The sequence below is a fragment of the Magnolia sinica genome, chromosome 17 (genome assembly GCF_029962835.1).
Source record: "Magnolia sinica isolate HGM2019 chromosome 17, MsV1, whole genome shotgun sequence".
Lineage (NCBI taxonomy): Eukaryota > Viridiplantae > Streptophyta > Magnoliopsida > Magnoliales > Magnoliaceae > Magnolia > Magnolia sinica.
The window spans coordinates 9,604,182-9,615,930 of record NC_080589.1 but is presented as its reverse complement, the minus strand read 5'-3'; the positions used below and the strand labels follow the sequence as shown (position 1 = coordinate 9,615,930).

At 39.9% G+C, this 11,749-nt stretch overlaps 1 protein-coding gene across 2 annotated transcripts; it reads right to left on the bottom strand.

Annotated features, from left to right (window-relative positions):
• Positions 1–928: 928 nt before the first annotated feature.
• On the bottom strand, positions 929–9,646 carry LOC131231776 (uncharacterized). 2 transcript variants are annotated; one of them, XM_058228078.1, is made up of 4 exons: positions 9,300–9,645; positions 4,738–4,917; positions 2,955–3,193; positions 929–1,251 (listed from the first exon to the last, which is right to left on the bottom strand). In XM_058228078.1, the coding sequence occupies exons 1-4, from the start codon at positions 9,579–9,581 to the stop codon at positions 1,002–1,004; spliced, it is 951 nt and encodes a 316-aa protein (XP_058084061.1). In that variant the 5' UTR covers positions 9,582–9,645; the 3' UTR covers positions 929–1,001. The 2 variants fall into 2 exon arrangements, with proteins under 2 accessions (XP_058084061.1, XP_058084062.1); XM_058228079.1 differs by lacking the exon at positions 4,738–4,917 and having other exon boundaries at positions 9,300–9,646.
• Between the last annotated feature and the right edge of the window lie 2,103 nt (positions 9,647–11,749).

The window sequence follows — 11,749 nt, the reverse complement described above, 5'->3', positions numbered from 1 at the left end:
TATAGACATCATTTGTCCTTCTAAATGATTTTATCACAATCTAAGAGAGAGAGAGTGGACATCATTTGTCCTAGGATTTGATTTTATCCAGATCTACCTGAGAGAATAGACATTATTTATCCTCGGATTTGATTTTATCCCAATATGCCTCCTCAATACTACTTACATATGCCAAGCAAAAACTACAACTATCTACGGCACATGCACAAGTACGTTATTGTCACCTTATTTTCGGTGTTTTGAAGACAAATTTACTCCCATAAGAAAAAAGTGCTCGGTGCACTAGGTCTCAATAGCTAAGTCCCTAAGATACGATAACTCTCTTTGAAGATAAATGGCCAAGATTAACTGTACACAAATCACAACTAATAAAAAGCTTGAGTTTGCTCTCAAATTTACTCACACAGAAAGAAGAGGAGAAGAAGAGAAACATGATAAATAGGAAGAGAAGATAGATTTTCTGTATATTTGAAATGATAAAACGAAATTCTTTTGTAAATGTTAAAAGGAGACAGATACATGGTGCATGCTTGGCAAACACAGCGTATATATTGACAAATAGGCACCTGTGCAAAAAATAAATAGGGTTATTTGAAATCCACCCTAAACCCAATTCCTCATAAAAATCTCTCAAAAGCACTCATTTTTATTTTCTTGGTTTTTTAGGATTTAGTTTTTCTTTTTCCAGAAGATATCCTTGTGTCTGTGATAATATTAGACTTTTTATACTGGAGTCACGGCGATATCATTGATATATCGATGATGCACATGGTAATAATGGCAATACCAGGAAATTTTCAATTTTCCAGCGGTATTTGTATCACCAGGGTGGCAACACCGCTAATATTGTTGATATTTTGAACACTGCATGAGATATGATTAGCTATACCTGAGCTCTTCTCCATAGCTTCCTACTCGAAAACTAGTATAAGCTCATTAAAACAGTCCTTTTATTTAAAGGTGATAAGATCTGCTTACTGAAAACATAAAAAACAGAGAAGCTAATTAAACTTCTGGAAGAAAGAAAAAATGTGATCTGTTATTTCATCCGGCTTCTCCTCGTTGATAAAGTGGGCCACTCCTTTCATCACGACCACATCCTGCAGGAACGGTACATCTTTCTTGAATCCGTCGCCATGTATATACTCCTTGGCACCTCGACTGTTATAAGTCAGGTCCAGGTCTCCCACAATGAATTTAGTGGGCACTTTCACTTGAAAACGAACCCATGGAGCCGTGAGCTCCCAAGTCCTGGATACACACAAAATGTAAGTTACCAAGCAAAGGCAGAAGCATTGTTCTAAAATTCAGTGGTGACTCGAATCGAAACTCGGTCAAGTGGACTCAACTTTGTGAGATTTCAAGCTGAGTCTCTTAGAAACTTGCTCATGAGCATGATTCAATCCAAACTGGGCGAGATTCGTTTAGTCAGCTCACTGACTTGGCCAACTGAATGCAACTGGGTGGTGATTCAAACTGATTAAATCTTGCATTATGAACTTGATTTAAAAGATAAAAAGAGATCGAGTCTAAATGAGATTTCTGTTGTTGTTGTTGTTGTTGTTATTGTTGTTTCACAAGCTTTGCTTGGACACCCAAAGGTCACCTTCAGCCATTGTATGTGACTTTCACTTGCAACCCACCACATGTGGTACGACATGCGTGGGGCATCCAGGCAATGTAAAAGGTAGGCCAACTTAAGGATCACTTAGTGCAAAATCAAGCTGGTCCACTTATCAAGCAAGCCATACATCTACAGTGAATCAGAATGATGGCAGGTCAGGAATAATGCATAAATCGTTTTCAAAAGAATGTGAGGAAAGTAATGGTACACATACAACATGTTTTTTTAAAAAATAAAAATAAAAATAAAAACCATAAACAAATTTCCTCCAAACAGAGAAATCCTCGAGAGACACTCGTATGGTACTGGCACCGGTACTGCCACAACTTGTTGTGGTAACATTCTGTTATGGGAGCCAGCCACGTAATTGTGTTTAATCCATCGTGTTAATGCAGGGGCATTATCATACCGGACTCGAGTGGGGTAGCCTGTGGGATGTAGGGATACACTCGGGGTGGGCGGCCCGTGTGAGGTGGTACCCATGTGATGTGGGGCCCACGAGGAGAGTTTGGCTGAGTTCCTAACCCCTGTGATGTAAAGCCTTGGTTCTGAGATAAAGGGATTAATTCACCATGATCTCTAAGTTTGAGCTTTCTGAGCAAGTGGTTAATTGTCCCGCATAAAGTAGTACTAAAGTGGGAGGTCTCGTGTTTGAGACTCTGGACTGGACTCGTGTGAGAAGACCAGAAAATTTAGAGGACCCTTTTGACCAAACCAAAAAAATTTGTAATTGTTAGAAAGTTTTTTTTTTTTCTTTCTTTCTTCAAATCCGGGGAAAAAAAAAAAAAAGAGAGAGTCAAAGTCTCCTCATTTTATACACGTCTTCAATTCAGTATTGAATTAAAAAAAATAAAATTTAAAAAAAAAAAAAGAAAAAAAGAGGAAGGTGAGACACCCATTTTTCCAGTAAAATGGTAACATCCCTTCTCTGGCACTTCACAATTTGGAATGCACTGTTCTCATAAAGAGAATGATTTAACATCTTAACCCGAAATGGCTGGAGGAGAGTAAAGGTCCTTGTTTAGGGTACACCTGGGAATAGATCCGATGGAGATGGGGTGGGGCCTATGAACACCACAACTCGCTCCAATAAGATGGATGGGCACACCAAAACATCAGGCAATTATAAAACTCAGGTGAGCCACACCATGTGAATTTATATAATTGAGGTTTGGGCCCACCTTAGGTTTGGATCAACATGATGAGAGGGAGAACACAATGGACCACAATAGCCTGTGCCACCAAAAGTTGTGGTGGTATCAGTACCATATGAGCACATGTTTCAGATTTGTTTTTTATTCAACTAAATCAAACTTAGAAGATCACTTACAGATTTAAAGCTCGGTAGTAGTTTAATCCGCCAGTAAAGCCCTTCTTGTTGAATTTTTCAGTGTAGTAACCAAAATCCGCTTCTGACATCCAAGAAGGCAAGATAAGTTCCTTATCAGGCCAAGCTCCAAACCCATCTTTCGGGACCATGAGCGGACCTGGATGCCGATATGTAAAAAATATCTTGAGCATTCTCTCAGCACCAACACGAGCAAAGACAGCTTCTGCCGCTCCAGGTTCCTACGACATAACAAAAGCAGTGTTTATGTCAATGAAATATAAAAACCAAGGTTCAAAATGTTGGTTGAACACATCATTTGTCCGTATGAAAATAACACTTTTAAGTTCTAATATTGTCGGCCTTGCATGATATTGAATCAAATTATATTCATTTCAAGAGGAACTTGTTAACAACATAGTCAATATTTTTCCGAGAGAGCATTCAAGGCGTAGAAACAATTAGACTTATCATTAACATTTCCTAACATCAAAATCAAGATGGTCCATTCACGACATAAGCCAAATGTGTATGTCGAGGCAGAGACAAATAGTCTGTTGCTTGTTAATGTTGATGGTATGGCCCACCAGTATTTTTATTTATTTTTTCTAGCCTTATGAGATGCTCGTGACGAGGAAAACCTTTTTAACAGCTCTGATTTCCTATATATTCGACTCATTTGCAGGAGGAAAGAAAAAGTGTGCAGTACAGTAAGCTTATGGTACCAGGGCGTTAGCTGATCCTTTCTCTTCATCTTATAAAGGCACCACAACAACAACAGGATTAAAATTGCCTCCAACTCTTGCTGTGGATGCAGATTGCTTGAAACTGGGGTTGCAGGTTGTAAGAATTTTTCTGCAACCCTAACATGACCCAATGAAAAAGCGACATGTGCGGTTGTCAGATGCAGGCCCTGCAATGAAAAACAAAAATTTCTAGCGGTGAAATAACGCTTTTGTCCTTTTCACTACAGGGACACATCTAATAGCACACATGAAGCCTTTTCAGTGGACCATGTCCATGTCCAGCTGTTGTAGGCACCATGTACAATAATCTGTCTATAGGGCTCATTGTGTGTGTAAAATCCACTCTGTCCATCTGGTGAGCCATCCCAAACCCTTCAAAAATTCAGGTGAGCCATGCTACAGGGAACAATGGAAAATTATGCCCAAGTCCATGTGATGTAGACAGCCTGAGTTTTGAGTCGGGTTGAATGTTGCAGCGTCTCTTTATCTTGGTGAGTCTCCCTCGACAAACGGGTTGGATAGAATATACATAACGTAGCAGGCCTCATACACAAACCTATGGTTGGCGACCCCTTCTCATTGTTCCCTATAGTGTGCCCCACCTAAGCTGTGGGCCCATCGAGCATCGGGTGTTGTACCCTCTGTTTACAACAAATATTTGTAGAGGATTTCGAGTCAACAAAGACAATGATCACAACAACAACAGCAGCAGCAGCAGCAGCAGCAGCAGCAACACCAGACACCACCTTTCATTATATCAATTGCATTGAAAGAATAAGGCAGGAAAGAAAATTCCAGCATTCAATACAAAGGTTTGCATGTGTACAATGTACATGAGTACCAGTGCATGTAAATGCATCTAAGCTTGTTTTAAGTGTATCTAAATGCATTTAAGTGTGCCTGAGTGCATTTGTAAATGTGTCTAAGTGCAATATGCTTAGAAACACTTAAACCACAATAAGATGCATTGTAAAGCACTTAGATATACTTAGATGTGCATTGTACAGTTGGAGTAAAGAAAAGAAGAGAAGGAGAAGAACCTGGAATCTACATATGTAATAGTTGTCTCCATAGATGGACCGCAGCACATCAACGGTTTTGATGGGAGTGCGCCGAGAGAAAGCAACACTAAGGTTGACTAGAGCCTTAACCCGATCTGGCCGGAATAAGCACAGATACCATGCCATTATTGCGCCCCAATCATGCCCAACAACGAACACCTGTAACCAATACTCTAAAAAATCAACAGCAACAACAACCACAACCACAACCACAACATCATGCCATCATATTGACTCTTATGCTAATTTGCCACCATTTTGAAAATAGCAGTAGCTCGTCCTTCTCACATATGGCACTCATGTACCTCTAGTCAGACCATCCAAATCCTGGGGTATATCGTCGATGGAGCATATTTCTAAAAGAGCGTGGATCAGCCAACTGTAGCCATTAAATTGATTCCTATGAAATTGATGGTTAGAAGTGAAATGGCCAGAGCTCCCAAGGGAAAGTATCAGATGGTTACTACCATGTTTATGGTGGGAATGACTGTGTTATGCTCCATCCATGATTGGGTCAGCGATTGGATGGTCTGGATTGTTGTACGACTCTACCATGTATACCATTTTAAATATGGTGGTGAATTATCACGAGTCTTCACCTGCTCTTTCAAGAAATTTGATGTCAATTGGGAGTTGCCACCAGAATCCTACTCTGGCACGTGTGATAAATGTTGGGAAACCATACACCTTTCCCTTCTATGTGCAAATCAATGGGATTAATAATATAAAAGATTTTAAAGGATGAAAATCACTTCTAATACAAACAAACAAATCATCAAACATGTAGGATGCAAGAGACACCAAGAATTTTTATATGGAAAACCCTTCGATGCGAAGGGAAAAAACATGAGACCTAGTCCGGCACAAATTCACCATAATAGAAATAATGGAAGTACAATATCATCAAGAGATCTCTCTTAGATACCCAAACTACTTCACCAAAAGGCGGATTACAAGCAACAATGAAATAAAGTGATTTCTCATCAACTAAGGATTGTAGAAACCCCCAATACAACCCTTGGAGAAGACAATCAAATAAATCGGCATTGTGGATGGACCCTCACGAACCATTATGCAGAGATTTCGGTGGTAGAAGGCTCTTGTTCTTCTTCTCTTAAAAAAACCCATTTTCTCTTCTTCTCTCTCCTCTCTTTCTCCAAGAAAGAAAAACCCCAATGTTACTACTAGAACTCTAGGCAAAAGCCCCTTTTTTTTTTTTCCAATTTCCTTTGCTTGGCCAAAAGACCAAAATACCCCCACACACATGTGGCAATAAAAGACTACTTAAGCCTACACATGTAGGTCCCGCCTCCACATGAAGAGGGACCCCAACAATAAAGACTCAGTCGTTAATCATGTGTGGTAGAAACAACCAGCCAGTATAAGTTGAGCAATAGTGCATGAAACGCAGAGGGATAGTTTGATTTAAAAGTAAAATGCCACATAGCATAAACAGTGGAGAGCATCCGATGAACAACATCGATCTTGAACTCACATCCACATTGGCACATGTGGAGAGAGTATGATTTGGATGACTACTCGTTGCGAGCAACATATGAGTTATGTTTCATACCCACGGAGATCAAGTACATGGAATTGATACGAGAGGGGCTTGGATTCAGGAGTGGCCCTCTGGATATGTCCTATCATTTTTGTAGCATGGTCCACTTAAGCTTTAGATATGCTTCAATTTTGGGCTCATGCCCTAAAATGAGCTGCTAAAATGGATGGATGGTGTAGAGAAAATGCATGCATCATGGTGGACCCCACGGAGTCCAGTCATTAAGGATATTCTTTGTGTTGGGGTAACCACTCGGTGAATTGGGTACCACTCACACCTAATCAAGCTCCCTTTCCCCTCACTTGGCAGAATTCGATTGGATAACAGGCTGTTAGAGATAAGCCCGGTTGGGTACTGAACAACCTTCTAGCCTTCAGTATGTGGCCCCCACTAAACCTGGCCTATTGCAACAACCTTCCATTCAATCAAATTCCACCTACTCTAAGTCAAGGGAGTTGGGTCTGTTAGAAAAATTGGATTTAATAATTAGGAAAAACTTGGTTCTTTCAACTTTTATTTTTCCATATTTTGTCTTCTAGTGTTGGTTATCCCTCTTTAGTTCCTAATGTTGTTTTAGTCCCACATCAGAAAGGAAGTTGGAAGAGAAAGCACTTATATTAAAATCTTTCTCGGAAGAGAAAGCACTTATATTAAAATCTCTCTTACTGTTTGTGTTGGGAACCAATAGTACGTCATGGGAGCAACCTCGCACAGGCACGCGTGGGGGTCGTGGCTATGATCGCAATGTGGTATAATGTATTTTATTTGACTTGGGCACTTTTGTTTTTCTCTATATAGAAATGAGCCGTCATAAACAAACATGTCATTAATTCATAAAGGCTTCTCATCTTCATATTCCATACACAAAAAATCTATCTTCTTCTCCTTCACTTTTTTTTCTCTTCTGAGTTTTTCTCTTTGCAATTTCTTTTGGGCAAATCAGAAAGAGCTAGCTTGAGTTTGTGTGAGTTAAATCGTGTGTGCACCTGATTCAAGTCGTTCATCATGGAAGAGAGTTGTTGTATCTCGGATGTAAAGTTGCTGAGACCTAATGCATGGGGGATCTTTCTTGTGAAGGCAAATCTATCTTTAGGTCGATTATAATGTGCTTAAGTTCTCCAGATAAATCTTTTATTATTTCTTATTTGTGATATATTAATTTTCTACTGTATCTCTTTATTAGAACTAACAATTTAAAGACGTTCTCTCAAAATCTCGAACTTTAAGAGGTAACAATAAAAAATGGAGTTCTATCTCACTACCCTCAAGCTTATTTATGTCATCAAAGATCTTGCTCCATCACTTGAGGCAAATGAACCAACGACATCTTTTGAACATTCTAAATGGAAGAACAATGACTATCTATGTTGAAATTATATTCTCAACACGATAAAAATGCTAACTATGATATCTACTGTCATTACTGTTCGGCCAAAGAACTATGGGATCACGTCGAAAAAAAAAAATCAAAGCTGAGGATGCTAGAAGTAAGAAATATGTCATCAATCGCTATATTGATTTTAAAATGATAGATGATAAATCTATATTAGATCAAGTGCATGATCTACAAAAGATCGCCCATGAAATATCATCCGAAGGTATGGTTATCAAAAAGACATTCCAAAGCTATTGTAATCATTGAGAAATTTTCATCATCTTAAAATTCTGTAAAGCATTAGAGAAAAAACATGAGCTTGGATGACAACATCCTTCATATATCTACAGATTGAGAAAGAAGCAAGAAATTGTGATAGACATTTTCTAGAATAAGAATTTATAACAAAGGCCCATCTTGTTGAGAGTAACCAAAAAGTTCAAGATAATCGAAAGTCTGAACCACCAAAGAAAAGGTATTAACATGTCCAAAGGAGCAAGAAAATAGACAAAAATAATAAAAGTGAAAAGCACTAACAGTCTACTTGAGCGTTGGATCTGACTCATTTTTGGGCTCATGCCTTAAAATAATCTGAGAAAAGGAATGGACGGCATGGATCAACAGATACATCACATTGGGCCCTCCACACAGATCTGCCCGTGGCTGGAATCCGCTTCCCAGTTTGGATTACTATTAGATTAAATATTTCAAACCTTTCATTACACAGAGATTATCGTGACCGTTCATATTCGAAGTTCAAAAAAAAAAAAAATCCAAATTATCAAAAGTCGAAATAACACAATGGATAGCTTTAATTTTTCCATCCACCGTACAAAGTGAGAAACTCCTTTTAAACGGTTTAGATCATTCCAAGATCACTCCGGTTCAAATGGCAAGGTCTTTACGTGATGGTGAAAATTATCACTATAGACGCCACCTTTTATCCAGCTTTTTTTGAGCCGTCCAAAACCTACCTTCCCAACTTAGACCTTTCACTTACTCACAGAGCATTTAAGGACGAAAATACTCCTACTTTCAGCTGCTTTTTGCTGAAAAGCAGGGGTATTTTCGTCCTCAAATACTCTGTCCGTACGTGAAAGGTCTAAGTTGGGAAGATAAGTTTTGGGCCGTTGAGAAAAGAAGCTGGATAAAAGGTAGCGTCTACAGTGATAATTTGAATCAGGATGTATTCTTGATAGATAGCTGAACACCTACAGGCAATGGAACCACAGCATCTATTCCCCCAGCGTGGCACTTTTTCTAGGAAATCAGAACCGTGGAAACGATACGTCCAACCATGAAAACCGTCCTTCTCTAAAATCAAGCTGATTCACTCATTAGATTGCAACGTATATATGTCGAGTCAAATCGTCAGTTGTCCATTGATGCCAACGGTGTGGCTCGACTAACGAAAGAACCGCTCTTATTTTTTTCCGAATGCGATGTTTCTGGTGGGGCCTATTCTTTAATGCGACTGATGTACTATACAAGTGCCATTTTGGTGGGAAAGGTGGTGCAGTACTATGTCTGAATGGGATAACGGCCTAGAAAGAAAAGCAGGAAGCATGGGGAGGGAAACGGACGGTCCTGATCCGTCCTTGATACCTGATCTTGGCCGAGGAGATCGATGAGGGCAATGAGGTCGCCTACGATATGATAGACGGTGTAGCTTGCAGCGGACGGTGGTGCGTCGGTGTCGCCGAAGCCGCGTAGGTCTGGAGCCACGGCTCGGTAGCCGCGCGCTGCCAGGCCGTGGATCTGGTGGCGCCACGTGTACCAGAGCTGGGGGAAGCCGTGGATGAGGAGAACGGTGGGGCCCGCGCCTTTCTCCGCCAGGTGCATGTTTATGCCGTTCACTGATACCGTACGATGCTCGATGCCGTCCATCTCTCTCTCCCTTCGTCTCTCTCTCTTTCTGGAGATGTCCCTCGTTTCGTTTTTCACGACGGGAGGGGGCAAAGATCCAAAGATCTTTTATAAGAGAAATAGTTCAATACTCTGGCAGACTATGATGGATGATACACAGGCAGTTAGAAATTTCTTAGAAAATGCACACGTGGCATTCGAATTATTCAGGCTGTCCAAAACAGTACCCGGTTAGCTACTATGGTAAACCAAAGCCAATTTTTTGAAATGAATTGACCACTTAGATGGATGGATATTTGTTGGACGGTTAAACGAAAAATATCCAATGGCCTTAATCCACGAATCAAAGGTTAGGATTATTCAGCTAATCTGATTTTTAGATCTATTTTGCCTTTTTAATTTGAGCTATTTTATGCCACGCGTACTGTTTCAAGTGCCCGCGTATCAAGCATCATAGGCAGCCGGAAACAGTACGCGTGATTATGAGCTATTTCAAGTGACCGCCTTTTTAATTTGAGCTATTTTATGACCATCAGCCATTGGCTGGTGGCAGGGGAGTAGCCAATCCGTTTCCATGCGTTGTATACCCACGCCGTATATCCGTTTTTCCAACTCATTTTAGAGGCCCGATTCGAAAGTTTTGGATGGCTAGTATTTGTTGTGATTGAACATTAAAAACTTCTTGTGATTTCGTGGGTTAGAAAAGTTTGGACCCATGATATTTTTATTTTCCTTTCTTTTATGTATTTGTGACCTTACTGATAAGTATTACGGTGGGCCTTACAAAGATTTTTAACATTAGGCGTTCAATCACTATTGTTTTATGTGGTGTGTTCCATTTAGGATTTGGATCTGCCTTTTTTTTCTACTACTCTAAAATTATCTGGAAAAACGGATGAACGGCTTGGATATACAACACATACATCTAGGTGGGTCCCACGGTCACGGCCTCACCAAATTCCGTGCTTCCCTATCTCACCGAATCCGCGTTCCGCAGGCAGTGCTCGCGGGTGACACGTGTAGGTTGAGAGACGAGAGACAGCTTTATCAAAGCGTGACGGCGACGGTCTCCGTCGGCATCAGTACCACATCATCGTCAACATCAGTACCACATCATCGATTTTTTAATTTGTAAGTGGACAACCGACTTCTTCCCTTATACGACCCCTGTTTTAGGCCAACCTAAACGTGCATAGGGTTTGACTTATTACCAAATATGGCTCATTTGACTAAACCGGTCGGGCTTGGGTCAAACCTTATCCGATCCAATTGCCCAGATAGCTTGCCAATGGAATGGGCCAGATGAGGTGTGACCCAGTCTCACCCTACACGGTGCGGCCCTGATCACAGGGCCCACCTTGATGTATGTATTGCATATCCATGCTGCTACATCATTTTGGCAGCTCATTTTACGTCAGGAGCCTGAAAATGAGTCGGATACAAATATCAAGTGGACCGCCCTATAGGAAACAGTGGTGATCGGACCCGTCATAAAAGCTTAATAAGGCCCGTAATAATATTTCTTTACCATCCAACTCGTTGATAAGGTCACAAAGACTAGGATGATGGAAAAAAAAAAAAAATCAACTTTATTATATGTATTTCAATAAAATTTTGGTAATTTGAAAAAGCTACGTGACGTTTTTTCTTTAATCACATATGGAATGAGACAAGAAAAAGAATTTATATAAATTTGTTCATTATAAACTCTTATAAAGTGTGTTGAATTATGTCTAAGCTCGTATGTGCGCAAACCCAATCTGATGGGGAAAGCTAACTCGACAATGGGATGCAATCAGATCCGGATTGGCCTCTATAGGCTCAGTTTTGCTCGTATTTACAAAAAGTTTTTTGGTTCATTATTTTTTTTTTATCTTGGTTGTCGGATTTGGCCCACTTGATAAGGCCGTTTCCATAATGTGCTTTCATTTATTGGTCATATCTTAACATTAAGATTATTTCTTCTTAACGAGTCATTTACTATAAATGTTGTAATTAGGTCTACTTTATAAGAGATTAGGGTTAGGGTTTCAGATCATTCCGCAGTGGTAGAAATCGAAAACTTTTGTGCCTTTCTACGATTTTCTTCTTGTGTTTTCGAATTGTTTTATTATTATTACTATTATTACTTGTAATCTTAAAGATAATCTTGCCAGAGGAGGTAAGATAAATCTACCTGTGGTTATATC